The sequence below is a fragment of the Amaranthus tricolor genome, chromosome 12 (genome assembly GCF_026212465.1).
Source record: "Amaranthus tricolor cultivar Red isolate AtriRed21 chromosome 12, ASM2621246v1, whole genome shotgun sequence".
Lineage (NCBI taxonomy): Eukaryota > Viridiplantae > Streptophyta > Magnoliopsida > Caryophyllales > Amaranthaceae > Amaranthus > Amaranthus tricolor.
In genome coordinates this window covers 4,563,871-4,582,724 of record NC_080058.1, presented here as the reverse complement: position 1 = coordinate 4,582,724, position 18,854 = coordinate 4,563,871, and the positions used below count along the sequence as shown (strand labels likewise).

At 33.5% G+C, this 18,854-nt stretch overlaps 2 protein-coding genes across 2 annotated transcripts; one reads left to right on the top strand and one right to left on the bottom strand.

The window, feature by feature from the left end:
- Positions 1-222: 222 nt before the first annotated feature.
- LOC130828928 (surfeit locus protein 1-like) lies at positions 223-18,305 on the top strand. Its single transcript, XM_057694978.1, has 9 exons — positions 223-497; positions 2,634-2,834; positions 3,724-3,787; positions 11,839-12,252; positions 12,338-12,435; positions 15,251-15,486; positions 16,240-16,414; positions 16,494-16,783; positions 17,772-18,305. The coding sequence occupies exons 4-9, from the start codon at positions 12,084-12,086 to the stop codon at positions 17,839-17,841; spliced, it is 1,038 nt and encodes a 345-aa protein (XP_057550961.1). The 5' UTR covers positions 223-497; positions 2,634-2,834; positions 3,724-3,787; positions 11,839-12,083; the 3' UTR covers positions 17,842-18,305.
- Positions 4,108-7,056, bottom strand: LOC130828460 (calcium-transporting ATPase 12, plasma membrane-type-like). The gene has a single exon (XM_057694448.1). It carries the CDS (start codon positions 7,054-7,056, stop codon positions 4,108-4,110), a length of 2,949 nt encoding a protein of 982 aa, XP_057550431.1.
- Positions 18,306-18,854: the final 549 nt, after the last annotated feature.

Here is an 18,854-nt window from a genome sequence, read left to right as displayed (position 1 = left end):
CGGAAAATTGCGATTAATGTCGTTTCATGAAAGTATGTTGCAACCATATAAAATATTCTTAATTAAAACAAGACCCCATGTTATTTTTATTTACACAAATTCTTGTATGAGACGGTCTCACCGTGAGACATGCCTCATAATCGAGTTAAATTGCCCAATAATAAAACGCTTAGCTTACAAATTTTTTGTTTTGAGGTTGTTTCACCGTGGACGACGGTCTCATACGGGCTGTTCTATTATTTATATTTTTTTTTGTAATTGAACGGAATATTTCTCCATACCGCCCCATCTTGCCTTATGCTCCTGCCGTCCCCAACTCCCAATCGGCCTATCCTATTCCATTTTCTTCAAATACAATATACATTTACACACTCAAGAAGAAGACGATGAACCATTTCCTACCGGCCAGGTTCTTAGGGTTTGTGCCTTTTCGGTGATGAAATTCATTAAAAAGGGAATTTAAAGCTTTTGATTTTGATGTAAATCGTTTCCAACATGTAAGCTCCTTCTCTTATTATTACCTTAGCTTGTAATTTTTTTAATGATTCGATTACGTACAATGGAATTCAACTTTAGCTTTGTAGAATAGATGATTGTTGAACGTAAGAGAACTTTTTTGTTCTCAAATTTGTTTCATATTGCGACTTAGTTTAGAATTGGTTGTTTTGGTTCTGGTTTTGATTTGTTACATAGTGTAATTGTGTAAATCGACTACCTTTACATAATTCGTTAGTGAAATTATAATCGATGATTTATTTATTTTTCTTGTTAGTACAAGTTTCAATTCTCCTAGATGGGCAATGATTATAGCCCAATCTAAAGCTTGCACATTGGAGGATAAAGTTGGGTTTGCAAAGAAGTATGAGAGGTTGAGGTTTAGATCACTACATTGAGTTGATCAATGAGGTGCATACAAAGTGTCTTGTATAAGGTGTCTTGAACAAGGCAAGAAGTTGCACAAGGAGGGCCTTGATTCCTAAAAGAGGGGGCGATTGGACCCAACAATTGTAAGAACAAATGTAAAAATTGATGAAAAACAGAATATTAACAACAGAGACAAAACACACAAGTTTTATGAGGTATCTTACCTCCCCTCAACAAATGTTTACTTTTATTAATGGATTTAATAATACATCAATGACTAAACTCTCATATATGAGAACAACCTCTCAAGCCATACATCTCACAATGGAAATCTCACAATACTAATACATAGAAGAAAAGCTCTTTTGTTGTTTACCCTAGTCCCCTTACAATGTACAGACGGTCTCTTGAGAGACGTCTCTCAGGTCCGACCCATTAAACCTTAATGTCCACTTAGTGTATCCTTAATACCTACTTACATTATCCTTAATGCCTACTTATAATATACTTAATACCCACCGAGTAAGTACTTAAAATGCCTACTTAAACATTCTTAATTCCTACCGAGAAACTTAGCCTACTTACAATATCCTTAATGCCTACTTACAATATACTTGATGCCCACCGAGTAGTTACTTAAGTACTTACAATATTCTAATGCATACTTACAATATTCTTAATGACTACCAAAAAACTTACTATATATTTTCCTTTTTGGGCCTGCCCAATTAGAGATAGATAGTTTCTCAAAGAGATCGTCTCTCACAAGAATTTGTGTATAATGTATAGCCCTCTCAACAAGTTGTTTATGTTTGTTGTGGTGATTTGATTCTATGAATGATGTACCCTTATATAGAGGCTCATACATAATTCTAGAATCCTCACTTTAACTCATCATCAAAGCACATTCACACCTAACATTAAATTAAACAAGGAATCAAGCACCCTCTAAATCTATAATTATCATCTACAATTAACATAACAATCAAAACAGAAATAATGCAACCTTTCAATGCCATCAACGAAGACCAAACTGATCAGAAAAGGAATCCAAAACAGGTGCTCAAACGAGCCATGACCTGCTCGAACGGGAGGCCTACTTACTACCGACACAGCTACTCGGACGAGCACCCCACCTGCTCGAACGAGCACCCTGCTACAAGCTTCTAATATGTTTTCTTGTGTTGCCTCGAGCGAGCAACCCTAATGCCATATCTTGCCTCGTTCAAGGCATCGTCCAAAACCCTTTGTAGAGCCTCTTGTTGCCTTGATTAAAGCCTCCTTGCTTTCCCAATCCACCCCATACGCTCTACATTGGGAGCATGATTTGTGGACGTTGGGATATGGGAGCTAAAATTTGGAAGCCGTGTCCCTGGATTTTATTGAGGCAGATAAGGGACACCACTTGGATATATTTTTCTTACTGTTGTTGTGAGAGAGAATTGATGTTTGTTATATATTCATTTTACTCATGCTAATTAGAACATTGTTTTCGCAATTATGGTAAGGTTTATGGTTCAAGTAATAGTCTTCCTTTTCTTAGTTGCCGAAATGTGTTATGAGAGAGAATTAATTTTTGTTATAAATGGGTTCAAGGATCCCCACCAACGCACCAAGTTAAAATGCAAAAAAAAAATAAAAATATCACGCTAAGGTTTATGGTTCAAGTAATAGTTTACCTTTTCTTAGAAGCCTAAATGTGTTTTGTACACAAGTATGGTTATTAATATCATCGTCTCACCTGTTTTTTTTGTTGAATTTAAATTCAGATGTTTGTGAAGATCAGATTCAGAAGTCTATAAGACCCCAGTAAGCCAATATGCAGATGGGATGTAACTCAGATGAGAAGAGCTGCTGTCGTGAGTATGGATGCTCATATTTGTAAAGCCTGTAATCCTTGTTCAGTACTTGATGGATGACCTGTCTGCGGGAATTACTAATTAGAATGTTAGCATATTGACCAGACAAAGGTAATAATTTTCCTTCACTTAATGTAGCTTGTTAGAGTAAGCTAACGAATGCGGAAGCGTGGGTCTAAAGGTGGCACGAAAGGTTAATGACCATGGCTTGAAGGTGCACTAATAAAAGTAATGTAAACATAACACCAAGATTTAAGGTGGTTCACCATTAATGAGGCTACATCCACCATCCTAGGCTAGTGTATCATTATGTGTTTAAAGGATAGGGGAGCTTGAGAGCTCACTACAATGTTGAAGGAATTACATCAATGGAGAGTTGTGTGAGCTATACATTTGAACTGAGAATAAAGAAGAGAATGGTAAGGAGAATGGGAGGCTCAAGCTCTAAGCTTGGCTCTACTCTATACAATATAGCACTACACATATAAATAGGCCAACGGGGGACTTGGGAAGCTAAGGAAAAATCAGAATCAAGCAAGCAGCAGGTGCCAGGCTGTTTCTGAAGCCTTTTTCCAGCTTGTTGCACAGTCTTCTAGCTCCCCTATGGTCTCCTCTATGCTCCCACAGCTTCATTTAGCTTGTGTGTACTACATTGTCTTATATGTCAATGACAACCCATGTGGACACACTCCATACACTTGTTTTATGCACACAATGAGAGTTAGAGTGTCCATTACCAATCATAATAGTACATGCTTAAGGTCTAGTAATTATAGTTTGTTACTTTAACCTTTAAGACTAAACTTTTCTACACAGGACTCAAGTCACACGCTCTTTCACAGCTGTTAATTTATTTGGTACAATTAGAACCTACATCCAATTTTCACTGTGAATGAATGCTGCAGATTTTGAGCAGTAAGATCTTTTGATCTTTTGCTCTGTTCTCATCAATTGATTGTAGTAACTGAATGGAGTCCTCTACTTTGTTCTTGATATGAAGGTTTTCATAGAAGCAGCGAAGGTAATGAGAATGGCGACATTGGAGTTTTTGAAGTCACTTCAAGGTACACAGAAGTTTTATTTACTCTTCATTTAGCATCAGTCGTGGAGAAATCTAGACAAAAGTCCCAAGAGAGAAGGGGATACAAGGATTCTTGTGAGAAATTGGATTAAATGATCTAAGATGACTTACATTTTTAAGTGATTTCACTTTGTATAACATTAATAACTCAAGAGCATCACTTGGAGGAGCGCGTGCGCTGGTACGCACTCCCACAACTAGTCATAAGTAATTAAGGGAAATAAATAGATAATGAATTATCCATCCTATCTACTAACTAGTGTCATCTAAAATGATAGCTAAGAAAGATAAAAACCAACCAATTTAAGTCTCCGAAACAGGAATTAGAGATTTTACCAGCCGACCAACAAGCCAGCTGAGGACAGCAATTACAATGCATGCAGCCCACTGCCCACCACTCAATCTTCTAGTATTAAGCAATTTACAGAGAAGCTCCACCAAAACTATCTGAAAAGTAACAGTTATTCCCACAGTTCCCCAAAACAATTTGTTTTCAAGAATACATGCACATATATTTTTCTTCAACTTTCTAGCAGTCACGTCGTTGAATAGTTGGCAGAGCACAAAACAGTTGAAAATGAGTGTGTTTCTAACACCATCATTCACCCCCAAGATGGACTTCCCAATAAACTGTAACGTTAGCAAGACAGCTAATTGATACAGGGTTTGGCCAATTATGTTTTTCCCTATTTCCTTTCCAACAAAAAATTTCTTGGGTGTCTTCCTCATGAGATCTTCCTTGTAAGAGGGTTTTTCTGTAGCCAAGCTTAATGCAACCATTGTATCCACCATCATGTTTCCCCACAGAAGTGGTACAGCATTTCCTGATGTAATTGCAACAATGAAGCTGCAAAGGAAGCCAACGGCTAGTATTATGACCTGCACTTGAATCACATGTTGAATATTGGCAAACATACACCGCCCCCAGTTCAAGATGGTTACTATAGACCTAAAGTTTCCGTCTACAATCACTATGTTGTAACTCCCTACCATAATAAAACTAGCACTGTTGGTACCCATTAATAAGCCTACATGAGCTATATCTAGTGCCCGAGTGTTGTTTGTTCCACCACAATTGATGGCAACTACATGATCTTTCTGCTTCAGACACTGTATCATCAGGAGCTTGTCTTCTGGGGATGCACTTGCCATTACTTTAATACTGTCTACTTTCTCAAGTCTTTTGTCGTCGGAGTAGTTTCTGAACTCAATACCCGTTATCACAGTTTCTGATATGTCATCAAATGAGTTGAGGATTCCACATTCTTTAGCAATTGCTTTTGCTGTTAAATAATTATCTCCAGTTATTAATTTCACAGAAACCCCTGCTTCCCTGCATGATCCTAATGCTTCTAGTACATTAGGTTGTAAAAGGTTTCTCAGACCTATTACCCCTAGCAAGGTTAAACCCTTTTCATTATCTCCCTGCTCTTTTTCTTTCTGAGCAAAAGCAATGCATGTAAGGCTTCTTTTTTCTCTCATGTCTTCGATAATGCCTCTGAAAATCTTCTGATCTCTTTCTGTCATAGCTACTGGTTTCCCTTTCTGATCAAAGTAAGTTGAACACTTATCTAATATAACCTCAGCTTCTCCTTTATAATGTTGTATCTCAACGCCACCTATCTTTTTCCTTATCAAAATCCCACTTTGTCTTTTCACAGAGTCAAAAGAATCTACTCTCAAAACCTCAAAATTCCTGTTTAGTTCGTCCATGTTCACCCCTAAATCAGATATGCCCCATTTCAGGATTGCCTTTTCAATGGAGCACCCAAACTTTTCAGAGTTTTCAGTGCATGATGATTGGTAGACACCACAGCTTGTGTTCAGACCAACAGCCTCATGGAGCAACTCAAGAACACCCACTTTTTCTTTGAAAGGTGGCTTTTCAACTTTCTTTGTGCCAACCCAGAATTCAAAAACACTCATTTCACCTGGTTTAATGATGCCACTTTTATCTGTGCATATGACAGTAAGTGACCCCATATAATCCCAACTAGAAAGGTTTCTGATTAGGATTTTTTGGTTTGACATTTCCTTCATTGAACAAGACAAAAATAAGGTTACAGCCAAAGGGAGACTTTCAGAAAGTGCTATCACTAAAATAGGAAAAGCTGCACATATGATCTTCGCAAAAGCAACCATCACCTCACTGAATTTAGTTTTCTTTCCCTTGAATTCCCGATTTCCATTATTGTCTTTTGTTCTTCCTGTAAAATACCAAATCACCAAATCTAGAACAAGCAATGATGCAAAAATTAGCCCTACCAAAAAGAGTTTAAAAGCATATTTTTTAAGGCTAACTTGTAATTGCAATAATGGCATATTACTATTTGGGTTATCAAGGTTTCCTACAGAAGTAACCAACATCCTTCCATATCCATCTACTACCTTTGAACCACACAATAAAAAAGGATTTTCTCTCTCAACTTGCTCAACCATGTCCAGTAATTTCAATGATTTCCCATCCAAAAATAGCCCATCAGCCAGGATGTAATCTCCGGATTGCAAGAAGATGACATCCCCAACAACAACGTCAAAAATGGAGATCTGTTGGCGAGAGCCATCTCTAAGTGCCTGGACAACGGGTATGTCTCCAAACTTCTTGAAGTGCTTCTCCATTACTTGACTGTTCTTGAACATAACAATGAGTTGGATGAAAAAACTGACAACGTAGGAGATGAGGTTACTAAATCCCTCATACCACCCTTGCTCCTTTCCTTGGACCTTGATGCCATATGCTAATGAGACAATGGCATAGACCAGTTGTATGATGCTAGGTATGCCTTTGAGGGCTTCAATGATGAAGCTTGTGAACTTTTTTTTGGATGGAGTCTGGAAAACATTGCATCCATACAGAGTCTTTCGATGAAAAAGATCATCAGTATCGTTGCTACTAAGACCAGTTTTCGTGTTGGTTTTTAGTCGCAAAGCAATACCCTCTACACCATCAAGTTCAGAGAGATATTCAAGGTTTTTTTCCCTAATCATAGAAGTGAGCTGTTTTGGATCATGGGTAATCTCTTGAACAGAAGGTTCAGAATTAGGGACTTCAATGGAAATATAAGATGATGAACGACCAACTGCTGATCTGTTTCTGAGCTGCTGGGTGTTTCTGTGAAGTAGTTTTTTGTTGAAAATTGTAAACTTTAAGAGATTCCAGTGTTTTTGATTTTTGGGTATCATGGAAGCTGAAGAGTGATTCATATCATCATGGATATCAATTGTTGAAGGACTAGTTTGATGTAAATCCATAGGTAAGAAAGAAAAGTAAAGATCAATTAATTTGGAGGAAGAGAGAAAATTTCATCAACAAAGGATTATTTTGGTTGATGGAGATGACATTTCCTTGGCTTGGTTGATGGATTATTTTGGTTTATGGAATACATTTCCTACACAAAACCCTTTCACGCGGTTTGGAAATCTGTGGAGTACATTTACAATAATATTTTTCTTTGTAAAGAATTACCCACAAAAGAAAAAATTCATTTCTCCAGCATGCAACTTTTGAGTGATGGGAGTATTCACTAAATGATTTATGGGTTAAGTTTTCGTTAACTTTTTGACGTTTAGTTTTTGACTTTTGGCTTTTATCTTTTTTGATTGGTTAAAAAAATAAAAAATTGTGTTTGATAAATGACTTTTTATATTAGTTGAAAGTTGGCTTTTAAGCAAAATAAACTAACTTGATTATGGCTTATAAACCTTAATGGTCAATATATAATGGTCAATAATAAGCCAAAGTAAATTAACTTGATTATGGCTTATAAAAGTTGGCTTTAGTCAACATTGACTAAAGTCTTGTTAACTCATCTTCTTTAATAAATAGTTAATGGTCAATATATAATAATAACTAATTTATCCAACTAGTTTAAAAACTAATAAAAAAAATAATATTTCAAATTTCAGTTGATTAAACAAATTAGCTAAAATAGCCAACACCAAGAACTACTGGACAAACATTCAATAACTTAGATCACAATCTCCATCTACAATTTCAAAATTTTCCTAAGAAATCTACTCGATTACAAAAAAGTTTTTTGTTTATAAATTTTCATTACTACTTAATATCACCTCTTTTAATGGTAATGTGTTGAAATGGATTCTATGAAGAAAATGAGATGATTGAAGTTGGACAAGTATGACCATCAAGGTAGCCAAGAGATTTTTCAACCAAAATTACACTAATTTTCATTCCCATTAACACCGTTTATTACCACCTACCAAAAGGGTCGTTAAGTGTTTAACATGTGAACAAAAATTAGTAATATTTTATGTAGTAGCTACATACTTTTATGAAATGTCAGTGGTAGTAAATCTTAAAAAAATTCCACAAAATAACATTATAATATTGTACTTAAAGTTACAGTAACATTAATGGCTTATAAACGTTAAATTTAGTCGCTAAGTTGTGAAATATCTTAGGAATATTTTATATGGTAGCAACATACTTTTATGAAATGCCAATGGTAGCAAATCTTAACTATAAAATCTACTGTAGCTTTAAGGAAAGAAGACAAGTGCAAATAAGATATTTCACAACTTAACGGTCAATTAAACGTTTTTAGCCCATTAATGTTACTATAGCTTTAAGTACAATATTACAATATTATTCTGTGTATTGTTTTAAATTTGTTACTACTGACATTTTATAAAAGTATATTACTACCATATAAAATATCTCTAAAATTTAAAAAAGTGATGGGACATTGCTCAAAATGAAAATATCGGAAATTAAATAAAATGAATTAACATAACACGTTTTTATTTTTGTTATTTTCCTAGGCTTACGAGGTCCAACCTTAATAGCCATAGGTAAAGAATTGAAAGGTATGTCTATATCTAGCCAAAACCTTTTCACCTTTATATGGTGGAACTGGAAACCCGAAACCCGAAACCCGAAACCCGAAAGCTACAAGCACAAGTCATCAAATATGTATGATGTTTCCCAATTGTAAAATTAACATAATCCTCAACAGTCCACAATCAACGTTATGAAGTAATTAACAAATACTATTGCTGAGTGCATTGCTGACAAGGCATGTACATATCTCATTTACATGTTAGATCTTAGTTTGAGAAATAAAATCAAAGGTTCACTTGATTCAAAATTTTGAATTAATTTAAGCTTTACTTTGAGCAAAATCTCCATCAAGATAAAGACTTTTTAATTTTATTAGAAACATGTTAGATGTGTGCATTGGCAGATCTAAAGTGAGATGAACGAGCTCAGTTAACATCAGTTAAATTTAAAATAAAATCAGATAGTATAAGTAAATATATACTAGATCATTTGGTTAGAATTCTCATCTCCCACAAAAAAGACTCGGATTCATTGTGCACTAATATATATTCTCGTGTAATGCACAGATCTGTTAGTTTGTTAATCTGTATGAAATTTTTTTATTGAATATTCATAACAAAATTTTAATTACTTAAAAGATTATCAGTTAAATTAATCTATTTTACTGATAAAAAATAATTTTTACAAATGCAATTTTTTTACTGAGTAAATTGTTTTTTCTAAGTAAACATATCAATTTATGATTTACTAAATAAAGGCTAAATTAGTGTTCAAACATTATATCAAACTTCTTCTATGAAATAAACATATTATATAACGATACACAAACACTATATTCATGGCATGTTACAAATAAAATTTCTTTATAATAATTATCATTGTAAAATTATTCTATATAAGATTTTGGTTATCATAGACTAATTAAGTAGATGAATATTTTAATGTTATTTTTAAATATTGATACATTATACTATATAGAATATTGAAGTTAGCAAAATAATTAAGTAGATGAATATTTTAATGTTATTTCAAATATAAGGGTATTTTTACTTGACAATAATTTTTAAATCTTAATTTTTTTATATCGCAAATAAGGTATAATCAATATTTTTAATCATTTAAATCAACCAAAGTCAAAGTTACCAAAATTAACTTTTTCTTTAAAGAAAAGTTTAATTGATGAATCAAAGTTTCAAAAATTAACTTTTTTCTTACTATTATTATTATTTCATATTATTTAAGAAATAAAGTTTAATTAAAAAGTTAAAAATTTCATATTCAATTACCTGAATACCTGAATATATTGTTGTTGACTCTATAATTTTGTTAATGACATTCTAATTGTTGGTCATTGTCTTTGTTATTTTTCTAAATAGATAATATTGATTTGAATTCGTAATGAAATAATTTTTTATCCCATATATAATGAGTATTTTACGGATTAGAAAAATCAACATTGAATTCAAACAAACAATTAACAAATATGCATTTGATAGAGTAAAGTCAATATTAAATTCAATCAAAAAGTTAACAAAATGTGCATTTGATAGAGTATTTATTTTGGAAAGTTTTCTTTGGTGGGAAAAGTTCTCTTGTATCATTGACACGTGTCAGATTCTCTTATTGTATTAATAGATAGTATGATATGATATGATATGATGATATGATATGATATGATAGTATGATGATAGTATGATGTGATGATTGTTTTGGAAGGTTTTCTGTGGCGGGAAAAACTCTCTTGTATCATTGACACGTGTTAGATTCTTTTATTGTATTAGTAGATAGTATGATAATATGATATGATAGTATGATATGAAGTGTGATGATAGTATGATGTGATGATTATTTTGAAAAGTTTTCTTTGGCAGGAAAAGCTCTCTTGTATCATTGACACGTGTTAGATTCTTTTATTGTATTAGTAGATAGTATGATATGATGATATGATTAGCAGATAGTATGATTATATGATATAATAGTATGAGATATGATATGATGATATGATAGTATGATATATGATTCTTGAACTATATATTTTTCAACTAATTTCCTGAGAGATCGTCTTTCCGAGAGACGTTTTTCAGGCCCAGTCAAATAAAGCTTAATGCATACTCTTACTCTATATTTTTTTTTATAGGTCAACCCAATTATTGATGATACAAGAATTTGTGTTTTTTTTTTTTTTTTTTTTTTTTTTTTTTTTTTTTTTTTCCTGTTTCTATTACCCCAATTAATTACCCCCAATCCCCAAAGGAAGTAAAAGCCCTCATGACTCATGCATTGAATGTCGAAGCCTCTCCCAAACCCTCTACACCTGCTGCCTACTTGCGTCTTCTGTGACCTGTCACCGGCTACCACCTGACCACGATCCCGAGACCGGAGTCTACCTGCCGTCTGCGGCACCGCTCCAGCAGCCAATTTTGCTCTTCTCTCCCATCACTATTATTGATTGGACCATTTCTGATTTAAAAATTCCTAATTGATCATCGTGATTTGTAAATCACCATAAAAAGGCAAAAATAATAATAATAATATAAACATAACAAAAAAGATAAATTAAAACAACAAAACTCTCACTCTATCAAATCCTATCACTTAAGGGTAATTTGTTAACCTCACAAATAACCGTTATTTACTAAGACCTTCTATTTCTGATTTCTCTTCTTTAAGTTTATTTTTTTTTCTTTTTGTTTGCAATTTTTTGTCATTTAATCTTAATGTTGAAATTAATCAAATTAATTTATAGTGATTCATTTCTGTGGTTGGAATGATGATGAAATTTTTCATATTAATTTTTTATTTGCAATTACACATTTAGAGTTTTTAATTTTAGGGTTTTTTTTAAATTGGGTGAATTTATTGTCTTAAATTAGAATTATCAATAGTGATTAATAACATATATAGTAATGAATCATTTCTAATATAGTGATTCATGGTTGTTGTGTATTCTATGCAATATGGATAGATATTCAAAAGACTTGCATCTGAATCATATTTTTCTTCTAAATTATTCAATGTAGTTAAGTTATGTTTTTGGAGAAGGATTATTTTTCTCAATGTTAGTATAAATGCTAATGTACAACGATTCTGAAAACTAGGCGAGAACAATTGTAGTTCATTCGTACTTTGTATTTTATTTTGTTGGCCTTTGTTTTCGTCGTAAATTTTAGAAATTGTAGTTTGTTCGTTATCTTTTATATTACCTTGACCGTCTGACGTTGTTAATTTTGCAGGATTAAAAATATATAATTTTAATTTTTGATGCCCCATAAAAGTCTGAACTCTAAATCCGCCACTAGCGACTACTACCTACAAAATTTATGTCATAACTCATAACCACCCCAAATAGAACGAACAAAAGTTGACCCGCGTTCCGCCCTAGTCGTACGAGCTACAAAGCGCTAAAAATCAAACGAAAACCCTTGAAAACAGGGTCTGGAATCTGGGAAAGTGGTGTTCATCTTAGCTTCATTATGAAATGGCAACCTCCATTTCCAAAACTTTGACTAAAAACATTCGCTTCATCATCTCATCTAGCCCTTCATCTTCCCTTTCACTACCTCGTTACTTTTCTACTTCATCTGCATCAACAATCTCTTCCATTGATGGCTCTCCTCAAAATCCATGTCCTCAATTTCAACCTCAAGGTTTTCTGATTTCTCTATAATTTGAATTTTGTTTCGTTTTACAGTTATTGATGCTAAAATAATTGAAATTTTGATTATTGTGCAGCAAAAGAGAAAGGAATATGGTCCAAGATGTTTCTCTTTCTTCCTGGGGCTATTGCTTTTGGTCTTGGCACTTGGCAGATCTTCCGACGACATGATAAGGTTCTTTCTTTTTTTTTTTTGTTTTGTTTTTTATTGACACTTGATAATTGACTTATATACTCACATTTGATGTAAGATGCTTTATTTTGATGCCATCCAATTTGCTTGCTCTCATATTTGTGTTTAATTGCCAATATAGCTGGGACTGAAGTGTCGTGCTGTTGTTAATTAGTGCACCATTTTGCTCTAACTGATAGGATAATAGGATTGAGTATTTGTTAATGCAAGATTTGAGATATGGAGTTCTTGAGGGAGACTAGTTATTCCAATCACATGTGAAATTGTCAGTACAAAGGTTATAGGATGCATTTCAGTTTGCGAACTTAAAAATAAAATGAAGGAGTATATCAAATAGTATTGAAAGTCCATATAAAGCATTTTGGGGAGCTTGAGATATATATGAGCTCGATTGAGGTTTATTGAGTGGATGAAGACTTTTTGTTTGTTTGTTGATCTAAAAATGTTTAGTGTACTATGAGGTTGGATTTACTTGTTTCTATTCTACTCCGTGATTCTTGATCTTTTTAGCATTTTGAACAAAGAATCTAGGTTAGTTCATATGATCCTATTAAGACTTGATAAGCTTGTATTGGTTGTTGATCTTGTGTGCACTTTTGTGGTTAAATGGATGGATCGAAGTCAAAGGTATGTGAAGCATTTAAAGTTTTACTTAAAGTTGAGTTTGGTTACTATTTCATGGAATTTTTTTGGCTGTTATAAAGCATCATAGCTTTTGATGAATCCTTGGGTCAGGATTTGTAAATTGAAAATTTGTTGAATTTTTGTATAGTACCTTCTTGCTATGTTACACCAACATGGCAAGGAGCCTCTTTGTACTTGTGTCGACATGACACTCATGAAATAAAAATGAGGACGCTTCATTAAATAATGGGCTCTTTATAACAAATTTTGAGTTTACTGCACCGCAAAATTCCATTAGGTTACCTATGATTTAAGAACATGGTTTAACAACCATTATAGACTGTAATTTTACATATTATCCATTATAATCTTAAAAATATTTATTCGGTTCTAAAAAGTATACTATAAGTTTTAGATTAACTTTTTATGAAAACTTAAATTACTATGAAATTTTTCTTGAAGTTAACAATTCACATTGCCATGTCTGTCAAAACGATTCGTAACATTATTAGAAATGGTTCACATATCATTTCAAATAAAAGATGTTCATAGAAAAAGGGAGAAGAAAGAGAAAGAGGAGGAAGAAAGGATAGTTGGAGACAAGAGATGATCAAAGCATAGTGAATTCAGAATTTACTTAATTTGTGGGTGGTTTTTTTCTTTTTGGAACACTATTGATGATTGATACTCACTTTCTCATCTTTTTCTTGATTTTAACCTCACTTCCAGTTCATTTTTAGTAGGGAAATATTTTGTAATTCTTTGATTTGAGATTATAATGGACTATACTAAGATAGGTATCGCTAATTTTGCTGATTTCTTTTCTCTTGTGGAATAATTTTAACAAGTTTAGGCTATATTACTTTTCTTTCTCTATTTTTTACAAGGAAAGCTTTTATATATATATAAATATATATATATATATATATATATATATATATATATATATATATATATATATATATATATATATATATATATATATATATATATATATATTCTGAGATTTATTGGGAACCCGTGGTTTCTTTTCTCATAATCTATAGCAGTACAATTATACTACAATTTAGGAGAAGAATATGGTGCAATAGGTGACTCTAATGCTACCTCTTAATGATGATAAATTAAAGGTGGAATTCAATAAATTAGTTCTTATGTCAGTAATACTCCGTCCGTTCCTTTGAACTTGTCACACTACTTTAATTCGTCCCTTTAAATTCGCCACTTTTTCTATTTTGGTTCATTTCTCTTTTATCTCATCTACAAACTCATTTTTGTCTTCATCTTATTCATATATTTCTTCTATCCACTTGTATTTTTGCCTTATATACCAACCAAAACTTAATAAAACAGCTCTAAGCCTTTGTTTCAAATTTTAATGGATGAAGGATGTAATATCTTGATATACCAACATGGCTATAATCTTATGGGCTTCCTATTGGCTTACATGACATGATAAGTGTAAGATGTATAAGAAAAAATGTTTCTTTGTTCATTTTTGAGAAGTTGACATGCCTGTTTAATGTATGAAGTTGTTACTCCTTTATTCTGACTAGTACATCAGCATCATGCTTAGATTCAGCTTGCTTTAAGAATGACTAAAAATAGTTGATCACTTCAAGTTTCTATGGATGTTGATTTCGTTTATAGTGTTGATTTCGTTTCTTAGTGCCTGATGACACAGAATTTCATGATTGTCGTCAGGAACTAGAATCAGATTTATATTGCTTTAGCAACCTGCAAAAGCACTACAGCTTAATTGTCTTGGATTGAATCAGGAAGGACTCAATATCCTTTATATCCCGGTGTGAGTCTTAATAGAGTATGAAAACTTTGTTCATTTTCAATATTATTCTTATTGCTCTTTTATGCTTGTGAGAGATGCATGAACGGTGGCTTGTCTTGCTTCTTATGTTATTGCTTGTTTGTTACTACTTTATTGTTCTTTTATTCTTGTGATGATCAACGATGGCCTTTCTTGTTCTTATATAATTGCTTGTTTGTTACCCACTACCTCTCAACTAAATGATGTTATTTTCTGGTGGATGCTTGGGTATACTTCAAGAGCTCAAGTGTTTAACTGAATGAAATGTATTTCGTAACTTGAATCCAAGTACCTTTTATATTATTTTCTTAAACTGTTTTGTTTGACTTTAGATATATGCTGGTGTAGATCAAAATGTTGGAGTACAGAAAAGAAAGGTTGGAAATGGAGCCTATTCAATTCAATGCTATAGCTCCTAATGAAAATTCAAATACTTTGGAGTTCCAAAAGGTGGTCTGCATAGGCGTTTTTGATGAGAAGAAGTCAATATTCGTGGGTCCCCGCTCTAGAAGTATATCCGGAATTACAGAAAATGGATACTACCTTGTAACACCCCTTGTGCCTATTACCAGTAATCTTGACAGGTGAGCAACCGAATTGTTGACGTGTGTGGATGTCTGCCTGTTCCGTTGTCCAGTTTTTATTGTAAGCTGCTTTTCATTAAAATGTGGTCTTTATTTTTTCCTCTTTTGGTTGTCTCACCTTATTTTGTCATTAGTGATCTGGGTATCTTCTCTTTGTGTGATATGAAGAAGTGAATATGGAATGAAATCCTTGATGTGTTGTTGCGTAATGCCAGTACCTATCTTGCTGAGCAAACTTCTGTTTACTGCTGATTATCTATCAAGAATGTCATTCAATAGAAATTGGCGTCATTTTCATGTTTTGTTGCATGAATTGTACATTAGGACCTAATTTTTGCAAAACTTGGCACTTGTGACCCAATCAATTATAATCAATTGTCATTAATGAGATTATTTGACTTTTAAAAAAGAAATTTGATGTTTTTGATATTTACTATTTTTTCCCTCCTTTTTACCCTTGTTTTCCCTTGGAGATGGATGGTGTGAAACCGAGGAGATTGGAGTGAGAGAGAGCATTAGATGTTAGAACAGAGAAAGAGTGCCAGCATTTTGCAACTGAGGAGGTGCTTAGAGTCGGAACAATTTCATCTTAGTCATTTACGAAATACTAGATGTTTCCAAATAGCTGTAGACATAGAATGCTTTTACATCTCTTTTGTGGATACTTCGCTGTTTGTAATATGTATTTATGCTTAATAAGCTGTATGTTTTGGTTGTGCTATGTTTTCTTCTGGCTGATGATGTAAATTTCAGTGTCCAGTCCCCCGTATTAGTGAATAGGGGATGGGTCCCGCGAAGCTGGAGGGACAAGGCACTTGAATCTTCTCAAGATGTTGAAGAAGCTAAAGATTTGCCTAGCACTGCTTCATCAACTGGTGAAAAGCATTATTTTTGGCGATTTTGGTCTAAAACACCCCTACCCACAGAGGTTTGCTTTGCATTACTATTGTTGTTTTTATAACATAGTATACGTGCTGAGAATTTCTCACCATCTCCCTGTTGAGTAGGTGAAAGATCAAGCTCCATCTGTTAGTCCAGTAGAAGTAGTCGGTGTGATTCGTGGGAGTGAGAAGCCAAGCATTTTTGTTCCAGAAAATGATCCTGCCTCTGGTCAGTGGTTTTTTGTTGATGTTCCTGCTATTGCCCATGCATCTGGTCTTCCTCAGAATACAGTCTATATTGAAGATATTAATGAAAACGTTAGCCCTAGCAATCCATACCCTATTCCAAAAGATGCTGGAACTTTAATTCGCAGCTCAGTCATGCCTCAAGATCATTTAAATTACACATTGACATGGTACATATTCTGCCATTTGACTTTATCTTATCTGTGCCCTTGCAGCCTTTTTCACTGTTCTTTAAATCATCTCAAGGCCATTTCTATGTTCTATTTTACCCTTTTTGGGGTTGGTATATTGACTTCTGGGTAGCAGTTTTGAATTGGAAAATTTTGTAGCGCTCTTTGCACCTAGATGGCTTGAATATTGATAATGAAAATTTGAATGTTAAGCTACATATATTTTCAAGATCACGGTAACATGATAAAAGCATCTAATTCAACATTAAAACCAAACTATATGGAAATATGGTAGAGAACTACTAAATTCACCATTTTCTTTCTTACACCTAGATGAAGTAGAATGGGATTTGGAGATTTGGATCATTTTCGTTCAAGATGTGGTGCCTCCTTGAATTATAGTAGCTAATATGTTTATACTCCTACTTAAAAAGGTAGAAACAATGAGTTTGAATAAGAAGTTAGCTGAAGCAAATTGAAGTGAAACTCATCATGAAGCAAAAATCTCGGTGATGTGTCAATATGATGGCCTACTTCCTAACATGATTCAGAACAATTTTACAATCATGCATTCCAATTTTCTGAGGGCCCATCTGACCAGCTGATAACATATGTCCACATGATTCTTGCTCATTTTTATATAGTGAAGTTGTTAGTCTAGTATCTAAGAGGCCTGTGGAGTCCCCATGATTTACTGCTTATGTTAATCTTGATGCAATATTGGTGTCCTTATATTTGTGTTCATGTATGAAAGTTCATGTCCCATGTTGCAAGATGCTAGGAAAATTGATGCTGTGAGATTTAGTTGAGGAAGAAAAGTATTAAAGTTTAAACCTCTTACTAAATGTTGAATTACATTGTATCAGAATCATAACGCACTAGTATCATAACTTATACCAAACAAAAATCATCGCTGCAACTCCCGACCATAAGGAAATAGAAGTTTCTATTAGTTTATTTGGTAACATATGATGTTCATGTCAAACAGGTATTCTCTATCAGCTGCTGTGACATATATGGCTTACAAGAGATTGAAGCCTAGAAGAACTTGGAGATAGTTCCCGAGTTATGGACGTCTTTCGACGTGTTACTAAACGTTTTGATCATGTTCAAGTACACTGAAGTTAAGGTGCTGTCAAATCAATTACAGATACCTTTGGTCACCATAGTAGGGTTTGTCTTACTATTGTCACTCGTCTTCCCTGGTAACTTCCAAGGGTGACCCTGCAAAGTTTGTTGAGCAGACATTCAGAAACTGAAACTCGCTAGAAAATTTTGATTTGAAACACTAGATTGACGTAGTTATCTTCATATATCAGCTAAACAAAGATGTGCATAAGCTGTACTGGTTTGCAGAACTGTGGGCATCTGGCCTTCAAGAAATGAACTCAGGCAGATGCTCATATGAACCTATAGCGGATGTCGAATATATATTTTTGATTCCGGAATTTAAGAAATGAACTAAGGCATTTGCCTCATTGGTTACATCAAATATGCAATAAATGAAAAATGTTCTTGTCAATTTGGTGCAACCTGGTTTGGCCCTCTAAAGTACCTTGTCTAACTTGAATATTGTAGCTTTGGTATGGCACAATTTTGCAGAACAGCCGGTCTCTCATTTCTTTGAGACGTCTCTCAAGCCCAACCCAATTAATTTTAATGTCCACTTACTGTATTCTTAATGCCTACTTACATTAACTTAATGTCTACTTACAATATACTTAATCTCCACCAAAAAAATACTTAAATTCATATTTACAATATTCTTAATGTCTACTGAGAATCTTAGTCTACTAGCCTACTTATCATATCTTTAATGCCTACTTATAATATTTTTAATGTCTATTTACAATATACTTAATGCCACCAAGTAAATACTTAAGTATTTACAATATTCTAAATGTCTACTTACAGTACTCGTGATTCCTACCGAGAAACTTACTCTATATTTTTCTTTTTGGTCATTTCAAAGGGATCGTCTCTCACAAGAATTTATAGTTACAGAATGGGATTATGATATTCTTAAGAACCTTGCGCGTCAGTTGAGCTAGGGAAAACTCTTAGTTCGATT

What these genes read in the sequence shown, in the direction of transcription:
- LOC130828460 (XM_057694448.1), bottom strand. Translation starts at nt 7,056, where the DNA reads ATGGATTTACATCAAACTAGTCCTTCAACAATTGATATCCATGATGAT.
- LOC130828928 (XM_057694978.1), top strand. Translation starts at nt 12,084, where the DNA reads ATGGCAACCTCCATTTCCAAAACTTTGACTAAAAACATTCGCTTCATC. An exon ending in AAACACCCCTACCCACAGAG is followed by an intron (nt 16,415 to 16,493) that starts GTTTGCTTTGCA and finishes CCTGTTGAGTAG; the next exon opens with GTGAAAGATCAAGCTCCATC. An exon ending in TTAAATTACACATTGACATG is followed by an intron (nt 16,784 to 17,771) that starts GTACATATTCTG and finishes CATGTCAAACAG; the next exon opens with GTATTCTCTATCAGCTGCTG.